At 44.1% G+C, this 13,167-nt stretch overlaps 2 protein-coding genes across 5 annotated transcripts in view; one reads left to right on the forward strand and one right to left on the reverse strand.

Annotated features, from left to right (window-relative positions):
- The first annotated feature begins 2,488 nt into the window (after nt 1-2,488).
- POP5 (POP5 homolog, ribonuclease P/MRP subunit) lies at nt 2,489-5,688 on the forward strand. Its single transcript, XM_032310947.1, has 5 exons — nt 2,489-2,594; nt 2,686-2,828; nt 4,697-4,846; nt 5,029-5,112; nt 5,214-5,688. The coding sequence occupies exons 1-5, from the start codon at nt 2,575-2,577 to the stop codon at nt 5,324-5,326; spliced, it is 510 nt and encodes a 169-aa protein (XP_032166838.1). The 5' UTR covers nt 2,489-2,574; the 3' UTR covers nt 5,327-5,688.
- Nucleotides 5,689-7,537: 1,849 nt separating this feature from the next.
- RNF10 (ring finger protein 10) overlaps nt 7,538-13,167 on the reverse strand; it is a 41,974-nt gene continuing 36,344 nt past the window's right edge. For 2 of the 4 annotated variants that reach the window (XM_032309615.1, XM_032309614.1), the window contains exons 14-17: nt 11,577-11,677; nt 8,721-8,778; nt 8,466-8,624; nt 7,538-7,827 (exon numbers count right to left, since the gene is read on the reverse strand). In XM_032309615.1, coding sequence (XP_032165506.1) covers nt 7,751-7,827; nt 8,466-8,624; nt 8,721-8,778; nt 11,577-11,677 — 395 coding nt within the window. In that variant the 3' untranslated portion in view covers nt 7,538-7,750. Of the gene's footprint in view, nt 7,828-8,465; nt 8,625-8,720; nt 8,779-9,061; nt 9,140-11,576; nt 11,678-13,167 lie in introns of those variants that run through there. The other 2 variants (XM_032309617.1, XM_032309616.1) reach the window with 2 other exon arrangements.

The raw sequence follows: 13,167 nt of genomic DNA on the forward strand, positions 1-13,167 counted from the left end.
TCATGGACCTCACAGGGCCAGCCAATTACACACTTCCACAAGTAGGGATGGATATAAAGATCAAGTTACAGGGGCGCCTGGGTGGCTCAGTGGGTTAGGCCTCTGCCTTGCGCTCAGGTCATGGCCTCAGGGTCTTGGGATCTGCACCATCGGGCTCTCTGCTCATTGGGGAGACTGCTTCCCCCTCTCTCTCTGCCTGCCTCTGCCTACTTGTGATCTCTCTGTCAAATAAATGGATAAAATCTTGAAGAAAAAAAAAAACAGATCAAGTTACAAACCTGTGCACCTGCGTGCTGGGTATAACAAAAAATTTGTAACTAATCTGAATGTCTATCATGGGCACATTGACTAATTTAGCAGTGTTATATCCAAACAGTTCGATACTGTGCAGCTGAAAAATAACATTGCAGAATGGTTGGCATGAAAACACAATCAAACAAGAATGAATCTTACAGCGTTATCATGAGTAAAAGGAGACACACACATACACACACACAGAAACATATTGTTGGATTTTTATAAAAAGTTCAAAAACAGGAGTGCCTGGGTAGCTCAGTTAGTTAAGGGGCTGCCTTCAGCTCAGGTCATGATTCCAGGGTTCTAGGATGGAGCCCAGCCCCAAACAGGGCTCCCTGCTCAGTGGGGAGTCTGCTTCTTCCTCTCCCTCTGCCCCTCCTCCCTGCTTGTGCTCTCTCCCACTCTCTTTCTCAAATAAATTTTTAAAAATAATATCTTAAAATAAAATCTTTAAGGGTACCTGTGTGGCTCAGCCATTAAACGTCTGCCTTGGGCTCAGGTCACGATTCGAGGGTCCTGGGATCGTGACCCGCATAAGGCTCCTGGCTCTGCTTGGAAGCCTGCTTCTCCCTCTCCCACACCCCCTGCTTGTGTTCCCTCTCTTGATGTTTCTCTGTCAAATAAATAAAATATTTTTTTAAATATATATATATATACATATATATATATTTTTTTTTTTGACAGAGAGACATCACAAGTAGGCAGAGAGGCAGGCAGAGAGAGAGAGAGGAGGAAGCAGGCTCCCTGCTGAGCAGAGAGCCCGATGCGGGACTCGATCCCAGGACCCTGAGATCATGACCTGAGCCGAAGGCAGCGGCTTAACCCACTGAGCCACCCAGGCGCCCTTAAATATATTTTAAAATAAATAAAGTTCAAGAACAGGCAAACCTGATCTTATCTTGATAAAGGTCAAACAGAGGCCACTTCTAGGAAGGTTTTGACTGGGAAGAAAGCAAGGAACCTTCTTGAGTGTGGAAATGCTCCCTCTTAATCTGGGTGGTAGTTACAAGAGTCTACACATATGTAAAAATTCACTGAGCCTTACACTTAATATGTACTTTATGCATAGTACACCTCAATAATTCAGTTGTTAAAAAAAAAAGGATACTCAAGCAAAAGAAAGTGCTAAGCAGTTTGATCCTATTCTTAATAAGGAAAAAAAAAAGAAAGATGTAATTTAACACGGGGCAGCAGTTCTAAGATTTTTATCTCAGGACCCCTGTATGTGCTTAAATTATTGAGGATCCCAAAGAGCTTTTGTTTTTATAGGATATATTGATACTTATCATGGATATTAAAACTGAGAAATGCAAAGATTCCAAGTAAATATAACAAAACTAAGTGTTTAGGACACAATGCAAAATCCCATCAGCCATCAGTGATAATATCAGCACATGTCACATAGTCTCCGGAAAACTGTCCACTCTGAGAAAATGAAAAAGGCAATTAACATCTTAGTATTACAATGGAAGTTATTTGACATTAGGGAAACCTGGAAAGAATCTCAGAAAACCCAGCGGTCCCTGGACTTCACTTTGAGGCCCTATGGCACAAGGGGAAAGAAAAGGAAGTAAATACACTACATGATAAATTAGTTTCTCTCGGTGTTGAGATTATTTTTATTTCCTTCTTTGTACTTTTCTATTAAAAAAAAAAAGTAAAATATAACAATCACGGATTGTTTTTGCCAACAAAAGCCGAGGCAATACTCCGGTTACCATAAGATTGTTGAAAGACCCAAATAGTAATAATATATTTGGCTGTACGAAAAAATTAAACCGATCTCCAACCTGAAACTAAGGGCCCGATTTCCCGTGTCAATCCCGGGCGTGTAAATGCAGGGTCTCGCCCTCAAAAGTCCCGCCGTCTAGCTTAGGGAGCGAATATAAGCGCATACACTACTTGATTGCAAGGTAATAGAGAGTACATATCCCGAGAGCCCCAAATGCAGCGGATGCACCTGCAAAGAACTGCAAACTTCGGCATGCTGCAGAAACACCCATCGCAACCACACGCCCTTAGATCGCAGAACCCCACTCCCAAACACCTAACTCAGCAAGGCGGAGAGCAAGGACGCATGCGCTCTACAAACGTAGAGGGAGGTAGGGCTTAAGGGAGACTGGCACGGGGATCTGCCTCCCAACCCTCTAGCCCCGCCTTCTTACCCTGCTTCCTCTCTGACTGGTTGCAAGACTGCGGAGGGTAATTTCCCATTGGCCACCAGCAAAACCACAGATATCCGGTTTGGGAGCTGGGCCCCGGCGCGCGGAGGCCGCCATGGTGCGGTTTAAGCACAGGTAAGGGTCCCCTGCCTGCCCAACATCTGCTCCCCTACCGGGTCCCCCGCGGCCTTGGCCGGCGCGCTCACTTTTCTGCTGCCCGCCGCAGGTACCTGCTGTGCGAGGTGGTTTCTGATGACCCCCGTTGCCGCCTGAGTCTGGAGGACCGAGTGCTGGGAGGCCTCATACGGGACACGATCGCCCGCGTGCACGGGACTTTCGGCGCAGCCTCCTGCTCCATCGGCTTCGCGGGTACGAGAGTGCTGCGGAGCTAGGCGAACGGCGGGATTGGGAGGGAACGGGGGCCGGAAGAGGGAGAAAGAAAGAGTACGGGACACGGCAGGAGCTTCCAAACCCGATACACAGTCCTCACTGTACAGTATGTCCTCTTGAGGCCAATCGGAGTCTGAGCTCGAGTCTGCGTGAGTTCGAGGTTAGGCGGAGAGCAGAAGGCGGTGGCACTTTGGGAAAGAATCGGCTTTATCAATTTCACGTGTGTATACTAGGATTGTGATTGAGCAAGGTAATGAATTAAATGGGGGAGGACGGGTATAGTTCCGAGTTAAGTTACTTGGTTACACTGACATCCCATGGGGGGGAAAATTGTCAAAATTACCTTTTTTTTTTTTTTAAAGATTTTATTTATTTTATTTGACAGACAGAGATCACAAGTAGGCAGAGAGGCAGGCAGAGAGAGAGAGAGGAGGAAGCAGGCTCCCTGCTGAGCAGAGAGCCCGATGCGGGACTCGATCCCAGGACCCTGAGATCATGACCTGAGCCGAAGGCAGCGGCTTAACAAAACCCTTAATACAGCAGATGAAATACAGAACCCACCATCGTATGTAGATGAGAGAGGGGATTCTTCTGACAAGGACGCAGTTTTAAGTGCTTTATTTTAACGATTATAAAGATATTTATTGGAGACAAATAGCGAGAGTGCAGCAGCAGGGAGGAGTGAGAGGAGCAGGCTCCATTCCAAGATCCTGGTATAAAGAAAGACCTGAGCTGAAGGCGAGGTTTAACCGACTGTGCCACCCAAACTCCCCAGCCACGCTATTTAATGTTTAAATTCATTACATGTTTTAACCTTTGCTTAAAACTGAATACCGGAGAATTCATGCACATAGGCCCAGTTCATTTACATTGGGTCATTCGCAACCTCTTCAAGACCTACAGAATCCAGGGCACCTGGGTGGCTCAGTGGGTTAAGCCTCTGCCTTCGGCTCAGGTCATGATCTCAGGGTCCTGGGATCGAGGCCTGCATCGGGCTCTCTGCTCAGCAGGGAGCCTGCTTCCCTCTCTCTCTCTCTCTCTGCCTGCCTCTCTGTCTACTTGTGATCTCTGTCAAATAAATAAATAAAATCTTTAAAAAAAAAAAAAAAAGACCTACAGAACCCAGTTGCAATAGAACCTGTTTTTCAGGGGGCACCTGGCTCAGTCACCTAAGCATCTGCCTTTGGCTCGCATCTTGATCCCACAGTCCTGGGATCAAGCCCCCATCAGGTTCCCTGCTCAAGGGGAACCTGCTTCTCCCTCTCCCTGCCATTCCCCCTGCTTGTGCTGTCAAACAAAATCTTAAAAAAATAACTTTTTTTAGCCAAGATTTCCCCTGAAGGAAGATGGATCTCTGCCAGTCCCAGCCCCACTTATCAGCTAATCAGTGAATTAGAAGAGCATTTAAAATTCCAAATTCAGGGGCACCTGGGTGGCTCAGTGGGTTAAGCCGCTGCCTTCAGCTCAGGTCATGATCTCAGGGTCCTGGGATTGAGTCCCACATCGGGCTCTCTGCTCAGCAGGGAGCCTGTTTCCCTTCCTCTCTCTCTGCCTGCCTCTCTGCCTACTTGTAATCTGTCCAATAAATAAATAAAATCTTAAAAAAAAAAAAAAAAGGAGAAAAAAAAAATTCCAAATTCATTCTGATTGGTGTGCAAAGCCCTGGTGTGGTTTATCCCTTTTTCATAAATAAATGTGTGTCCTAAGGGTTTTTTTCCTTCAGAAATTTTTTACTCACTGATGCATCCCAAGTGCTACTGCCTGGCACATAGTAGAAGCTCAGTTACTCTAAGATTTTTAAATGAATCCAGAGTTTCCCAAAATATTTTTTTTTTCCCCTGCTGTAGTGCGATACCTCAATGCCTATACTGGAGTAGTGTTACTTCGATGCCGGAAGGAATTCTACCACCTCGTGTGCTCAGCTCTTCCTTTCATCACATACTTGGAGAACAAAGGACACCGTTACCCGTGTTTTCTCAACACCTTACACGTGGGAGGTAGGGGTGCATGTGGTATGGCCGCTGATTTCCAATAGTAACAGGTCCAGGGTTCAGTCTTGACAGGCAGATAGGTCTTCCTGCTCTCCTGCCAAGAACAGGAGGCTTTCACCCAGCTCAGAAAGTCTTTGAGACAGACACCTTTCATGAGCTGTTGACCACAGAGTTCTTTCATGTGCCAGGTACAATTAGAACATGCCAGAAGTTCCTGATTCATTACAACAGGAGACAGCTGTTGATCTTATTGCAGAACTGCACCGACGAAGGTAAGCAACGTTAGCCAGTGCCCACTGAGCAGTAACTAGCCTGGCTGAAAAGAGGGGACTCCCAAAGACCTCTTTCATCCCTGCTCTGCCTGCCTTTCCAGGAGAACGACAAGCTATCCAGAAGTCTGTCACCAGAAGCTGTTTACTAGAGGAGAGGTCAGATGAGGAGCTTTCGGAGAGTGGTGAGGAGGAGGCTGCTGAAGCAGTGGAGTGAACCTCTGCACGCTGTGCTGGGCCCGAGATTCAGGGCCCAGTTGTTGGAACAGAACATTCTGGGAGGCAGCAGCATCTGCTACAATTTTGGCAAAGTGGATGACTGCTCACCAGAGGCCAAGGTATCAGCTCAAAGTAGAGGACTTGTTCACTTAAACTGAAGTCACCTTTACCTAGCGCTGCCGGGTTAAGTGGTCCTGCAGGTGGTGAACCCCCAGCAGTTACAGACATATCTGTCTAATTGCCTGGCTGAGTATGTTTAATAAATGTACTTGGCAGGGCACCAGGGCTCAGTCGGTTAAGCATCCGACTCTTGGTTTTGGCTCAGGTCATGATCTCACGATTGTGGGACTGAGCCCCAAGTTGGGCTTTGTGCTCAACATGGAGTCCTTCGGATTCTCTCTCTTCCCTCTCTCCCTCTCCCCATCTCCTGCTCTATTTCAAATAAAATTTAAAAAATAAATACACTCACTTCTATAGCAGCCTTTTAGTATACTTAAGAAGTTTCATTTTGGGGGCACCTGGATGGCTCAGTGGGTTAAAGCATCTGTGTTCAGCTTAGGTCATGATCCCAGGGTCCTGGGATGGAGCCCTGCATGATCCCAGAGTCCTGGGATGGTTCTCTGCTCAGCAGGGAGCCTGCTTCCTCCTCTCTGCCTACTTGTGATCTCTGTCAAATAAATAAATAAAATCTTTTAAAAAAAAAATCTTTGGCTCCCACTTTGGCTGGGAGGTCTCCTTCCCCCGCTATCCCTGGCCTCAGTGGGAAGACTGGCTCCCTGTGATGCTAGATCTATAGCCTCCCACTTGAGGTCTTGTGGATGAACCCTAAGCAGTCCAGGTTATTTAGAGTAAAAGTATTAGTGAGACATGGCAGCTAAACTGGCACAAATCTATAGCTGGTTTCCATACTGACCTTAAAAATACCAGATTCCTTACCAATCCTTAATCAGGTAACAGGATAACAAACATGGTTCTTGCATTTTTCTTACCAGAGGGGGTGGTGGGGGTGGGGGAGAGGTGTGTGACAAAACCTGGCCTTGCCTGACATTACAAAGCCAAGCAGCAGCTGCCAACTTCTAGTAGTTTTCTGCAGTTCGCCCTTCCCTATTGTCTCACCCCTGCTGGGCCACCTGAAACCAAGTAACACTTCCTCACTCACAGAGGTTTGGAGGGTTTGGATCCACTACTTACCAATGACATTTCTAGGATCTGTTATCTTGTATAATAAAACAGATGTTATTCAAAGTCCCTTACACATTTAACAGAAAGATCTGTAATGTTTGCTTCAACATGTCCCCTTATCTTCAGGGCTGAAACACGCTCATGCACGCTCATGCACCCAGGGCGGTTCCTGTCCCAGGATTTATGAACCTCTTTAAGAATGACAGGTAAAGCTAAGCCCAACTCAAGAACCCCTTAGTCCTGACACTAGGAAAGACACCGAGACCCTGTGACACCAGAGTGCTCAAGCTCACAGTAGCTGTTACTTTACCCTATTTAAGAAGTATGTCTAGCTAACCTGTAATGAACTTTAAAAACCCAGAAAGCTCACATTGCTTGTGCAGGTGATTTATTGCAACTATTTGCCTTCACATGCTATTATACCTAGAGGTCACTTTATTAAGCAGCAAAATTCACATCACTCAAATTCCACTCCAACCAAGGCACAGACTGCTCTAGACAACAGGGAGGCAGTGCACACCACCTCTGCTTTCAAACCTGTTCAGCTCTGCCTCCAGCTGTGCCAGATTCCTCTGCTCCTACAACTCAGGCCACTGTCACTCAAAATAAAGCTTCATCTAACAGTTGGCAGGTTCCAGGGCTGCTTTAGTTGACAATTCCAGCTTTCCCTGCCAAATGAGCCACATAGAAGTTGTAAAACCTTCTAGCACCTAGGTAAGCAGCCACATCCTGGCCATTTCTCAGAAGAAAAACTGCAGTTCAAGCTGGGTGTCCTAAATCCATTTTATTCCCATCCTCTGTTTCTTTAACAAGAGGAAAACTAGACAGGAAAGGCTCTATTTTTAAAAGACGTGCTGAGTGGTATGTTGAAACCGTGACGCCCTGACATGTCAGCAGAGCAGTGGGCTGTGGGCTGCTCCAAGGGGTGGTGAAGGGACTCAAACTTACTTGGGTTGAGAAAAACCAATTATACATAGGTCCAAAACAATAACCCTGGTAACAAACTAAAAATCTAGGCAGGAAGAGATCTCTTGAGAGTGTCAATACTTTATTTTGGTGTAAAGACGGGAAGCTGGAAAATACACTGTATTTAAAATTTTCTTGGTTCCCCCTCACGCTGTGGAAACCCCCTCCCCCCAAGAGCTAATCTGTTCAAACTCAAATACTTAAAAATTACAGCAGCAAAACAGAAGCACAGAAGAAAGAAAACCAGATGGAGAAGGTAACCGGGCCAGTAGTGTCACTTGGTGTGGACGACTGAGGTGCTGAACAGGAGCTTTTGTTTCTGTTTTTTTCTTTTCTTTCCTCCTTTGTCTTCTAAATGGAAACAAGAAAGAGCTTAGCTTTGAACGTTATCCCCCTGCCTCCAGCTTTAGTGACAATTACAGCCAGTTTTCACTCCTGAGAGTCCAGAGCGGCAGCGAAGGTTCTAGGGTGAGGACTGCCTGGATCCGGACACCAGTCCCCGCATGCTGCACTATTTGTCTGGGCAAATCCCTTTACGTCCCTAGACCCATTTCTTCATCTGCTCTACCTGTGACAGTTCTACCCATTTAATATAGTTGTCGGGAGAATAAAATGAGCACAATGCCAAGCACAGAGAAGACACACCCTAAATGCTAATGTTCTTGTCTCACTGAATAGCCAGAGTGGTGTGGCCTTCAAGCCTGACTTCTCCAACTATTAGCTACCCTCTACCAAACAGGATTCTAAAATCTCCTCTCCACTATGTCTTAGAAGGGAAAAAATAAAGACCTTCTCAGAATTTCACATCCAGGCCTCAAGAATTTATGTGGGGTGGCGAAAAGGTCCTACCTGACATAGGAAGGGACTGTTAGCTGACACTAGCATGTGACCCTACAGGCTCAGAGGAAAGAGCCTAATCAGTGATGTCCACCACTAGATGCAGGCGGGAATGACAGCCCTGTACTGAGCACACATTTCTTTGCCTTTACCAGAGAGGGGATCTGAAGAAGCTGGTGTGTCCAGTTTCATGAAGGCAGCTTCAATAGCTTGGCTGAAGGAGTTTTGGAAACTGGGCACAGGAACACGGTCTGAGTTATCACTCTCCCCATCACTGTCCACAGGAGCAGGAGGAACTAAGCTGTTTTCATCTATAAAATACCAGTGTTAGAATTTTAGAGAGGATTCTAGAGACTTTAACTTTCTGAAAGGGACCAAATTCCCCTCCACCAGAAGGTCATTCTCACCTTTTTTGGGAGTAGTTTTGGGCCACACATCTGCTTTTGCTTTTCCAACCCTCAGCATCTGCCAAGAGGGAAAGAAGAGAGACAAGAATTTAAGTAACCAGTCCAATTTCTCTTCTAGACTTGTGTCTCGACACTAACTAGCTAGAAGGTCAAAGAACTATCACCTTTGGGAAAAAAGGATTTTCCAGATACTTCTTTCCTCAATGCACTATTTTGGTCATGTTCTCTATAACCTGACCAGCAGAACTAGCAGTGAAATTCCCAAGGTGGAAGACCAAAGCCTGTTTTATTCCTTTGAAAAAGGTTGAAGAATAGTGCATGACAGCACAATAGGTTCTTACTCAGACTCTCAAGTTGACAATCCTGACTTTTGTGTGATTCTCTTGTTCTGGTAAGTTTTCCCGCTCTTCTTGGGACTCCTAAAAACATAAACCTCCTGGAATAAGCAGTGTGCAGTACCCTCCAATTTCAAAATGAACCACCTGGCTATCGAATTCCAGTTACTAAAGGCCAAGAAAACCAGTTCAATAAATTTAACTTTATCCTGCAACTGCCACAACAGCCTTAATTACCCTTCAGTCTTTGCTTTTCCAACAGCTCCTTAATTATAAAATTTTAGATCTAGCCTCCATGTACAGTAAAATCAGAACAATCCATCCTGCCCCTGAATGAGGAACTCTTTCATCTGGTCTGGCCAAGGCCAGTTTCTTAATTATCAAGGGCCAGTGTGAGTCCCATCTGCAACACATGCTAATGCTCAAAGCAGGGGGAATTTGGGTTCTTTTTTTAAGCTTTTATTTATTTATTTGACAGAGGTCACAAGAGCTTAATGCGGGCCTCAATCCCAGAACCCTGAGATCATGACCTGAGCAGAAGGCAGAGGCTTAACCCGCTGAGCCACCCAGGCACCCAAAGCAAGGGGAATTTTATTCCTGGAAAAATACCAGGAGACAAGCCCCACAAGATTCAAATAGGAATGTCTTGTCCTAAAGTGTGTATCCCAAAGTGAGGTACAGTATTATTCAAATGGCGTTGGACTTGCAGAGGTTGATTTCCCTGAATAACATTTCTTTATCATGTACCACTTCGATGATCTTTTCCCTGGGAGTTCAGAGTCCAAATAGTAAGACATCTGAACCACCTTATTCTTAAAAGGTCATTAAAATACCTACCACCTATGTTTTATTCTTGCTAGAAATGTTTAAATGTTTAACCTGAACCCACTTACGAAAAAAGAAACCAACAAATCCAAACTCTAGACTCTATATACAACAGCTGGCCTGGATGCTTCAAAAATATCCATGCCGTAGGAAGAAAATCAAACAAAACAAAAGAGAGAGGCTAAAGAAACTGTTATAGATCAAAGGACACTAAAGAGACTTGACAAATACATGCAATGAGCAATCTTTGGACGTGACTGAAAACAATATAGGACCCTTGAGACATACGCAATGAGATATTCAGTTAGCTGAATTTCTTTGATGTGGTCATGACAACTGTGCTTATAAAGAAGAATGTCATTTGTGGGGCCACTTATATTTGGTGGTAAACTGTCATTCATGAGGTCTGTAACTGATTTTCAACATAAAAAGAGAAAGCAAACACAGCAAAATGCTAACAACTGGTGAACACAGATGAAAGGTAAAAGCGTTCATTATGCTATTCCTTCAACACATTGAAGTTTGAAGTTGTTCACCATTTAATTCTGAAAAAAAGCAAAAGCAAAAGCAATAAAACCTAGTTAAAAAAAACTAAAAACAACAACAACAAACTTAAGCATTTGACATAACTCCTGGGAGCCACTTGCATAATTATCACTTCTGAAGCCTACCAGTTAATGTTCAGGATTGCTCTCAATTATTTCTTTCTCCTTGACTTCAGGACTCTCCTTACCAAAGTCCAATTCCTGCTTATTTCTCAACACGCACTGCCATTTGTTGTGAGAAACATCCATTATCACCTGCTCTAAAGAACTGTTAAGCTAATGATTCCAAACTAGCCCCAAAAAAGTTAATACTAACTTCTAATGGGGGTGCTTGGCAAGCAATCCATCCATCTGAACTTAGTTATCTCAATGCAGGAATGCTGAGTGTTGGTTTGTGTTTTAAAGATTAAAAAAGTCATCTGACTCATTTTGTCTCATTGCATCTGAGAGAGCAAGCTGTGTCTACTCAAACCCACTTGGTCTGAGATCCGGAAGTAGGGTCTCATGTATGTGCCACCAGTGTTTCCATCAGTATGGGAAGGATACAGGCTTCAGTAAATTGGATTCAGTGAACTTTCTTGAATGGGTCCTCCAAAAGACCTATCTTGATGTTAACTCGTTGTACATAAAATAAAAATACTTCAATTACTGGGGGGAGAAAAAAAGATCTGACAACAAGTGTCACTAGCCTAGTGTTCCTCTAACCCACCTGCCTAAGAAAGCTGGTCTGGCTAGTTATAGGATAACCACAACCTCTCCTTTCCCAAAGTGAAGAGGAATGGTTTACTATATGTAATAGATACACACTACCTAAATCCAAGGCCCTAGAACTAGGGACCAGCTAAAATTGATTGATGTCTCCCCAGCCCCTACAACAGTGCTCATTACCCAAGTATCTAATGATTTGTTAAATAACTGAAGCTCTGATTCTCCCTAGCTACTCTTGGTCTCTTTCCTTGGTAAGTCTATACAGTAACATCTGAGACTAAATCCAATAGATTTCCTCTTAAAAAAGTTTTCCATGACTATTACCATTCATGCAACATTAACCTTTAAGTCTCCTCCTCCAACGGAAAGGATTTCCAGAAAGAACAAGCAGAGTTCATGTTAGATATCCTTGGGCTGTTTTACAATACAAGCAAAAGATTTACCTGGGCAAAGGAAGGGAAAGGAGAGTCTTCTTCCAGACTCCCAACGCAGAATGAAGGACTGCCCTGACTGGCAGTAGGTGACAGAGGGGTCAGCAAAAAGTCTGAAAGGAAACCAGAGACTTGATTATGTAAGTTAAGCTCCAAAGAGCTAGTCTATTCTTAACAAGAGAGAAAAGATGAACCCTGAATCGGGTCTGGATAATTACCAGCCCCACCTCTAAAAGCGAACCTGATCCAATTACCACTCTGCTGTCTTCTTATAAAGTCAAGAACATGGCCCCACTATTCACACTAGTGATCCACGGAGAAAAAAGCGGAGTACTCACAGTAATACTAGAAAGCATGGCAGCATCTGTTCCCACACTAAGAAAAACCCTTTCCAAAGCAGCTGACTCTCCAGGCCTAGGTACTGGGGACTATTGTGGACTAGTTTTATGTGAATGAAAAAGTTCCAAGGAAAAGATAAAATGTAATCAGGTCAGCCTTTATGGTCCAGCCAGATGTCTCTGACCTGGGAATATTCAGTTGGAATCCAAAATACACATACACGAACAAAATCCAGTATGAAGATCCAAGCTTTTCCTTGATAAGCCCTAGATAATAGTCTTCTCCATCCTTATTGACCTCGAGGTGAGCAATTCCCACAGGTCTACCCACTGTCCTGATCATTGCTGGGAGGGAAGGGCCTAGTCACTCTCCAGGTGGCAGGCCGTCCCGCAGTCAGCCAGGGCTATTCCTAGCACCATCCAACTGCTCTTCCTCAGGACATTAAAGTCCGTTCCTCAGAAAGGCTCGTATAATGAAAGCACATACACAAACACAATTTTGGTATCACAGATGATGTGGTCAATGTTCTGCCATAGTGCTCTGTATAGCAGCTCTCAAACTAAAGAGCATAATTGTCACAATGCAGGTTTCTGTCACATTCCTGTCACTAAGCCCCTGCCTTAGCCTCACGCTTCTCCATCTGCAAAGTGACAGGCAAATGATCACAAGAAAATCACCAAGAGCTTTAAATATTCTGCTTTGGACATTTTATTAAAATGGCTGGCAAGAAATTTATTTTAATTATCAAAAACTACCATCCAGGAGGACGATCAGAAAAGATAGCTCTTTGAAACAAAATTATGATTAACTCTTAAATGTTTAGCTTGATATACATTAATACATTCTCTCTTTAAAAAAGTATTTTTAAAAGGCAAAAGCCTCTGAACAACCACTAAATACTGACCTCACTCCCTAGAGTAAAACACCATCACCTGTTTGATTAGGTAATCATCTCAGTATTTTTCTACACATTCAGATATATGAACCCATAACGAAATGCTGTTTTTATGTTCTTTTTTTAAAATCCACAAATGTGGGGTGCCTGGCTAGCTCAGTTGTAAAAGTATACAACTATATCTCAGGGTCATGAGTTCAAACCCCACATCAGGCATGGAGCCTACTTAAAAAAATAAGGAAAAAAAAAAGTAAAACCCACAAGTGGTATCATATTTCGTCTTATTTGACGATGTCCTTTCATCTTAAAGGTCCACGCATTAGTTCATGAAGACGGCTACTCCCCTCTTCAATAGGTATAAAGTATTTC

The sequence above is a fragment of the Mustela erminea genome, chromosome 13, assembly GCF_009829155.1.
Source record: "Mustela erminea isolate mMusErm1 chromosome 13, mMusErm1.Pri, whole genome shotgun sequence".
Lineage (NCBI taxonomy): Eukaryota > Metazoa > Chordata > Mammalia > Carnivora > Mustelidae > Mustela > Mustela erminea.

Coding starts and splice junctions, on each gene's coding strand:
- POP5 (XM_032310947.1), top strand. CDS start 2,575: ATGGTGCGGTTTAAGCACAG. Junction 2,595..2,685: donor ATGGTGCGGTTTAAGCACAG/GTAAGGGTCCCC, acceptor TGCCCGCCGCAG/GTACCTGCTGTGCGAGGTGG. Junction 2,829..4,696: donor CTGCTCCATCGGCTTCGCGG/GTACGAGAGTGC, acceptor CCCCTGCTGTAG/TGCGATACCTCAATGCCTAT.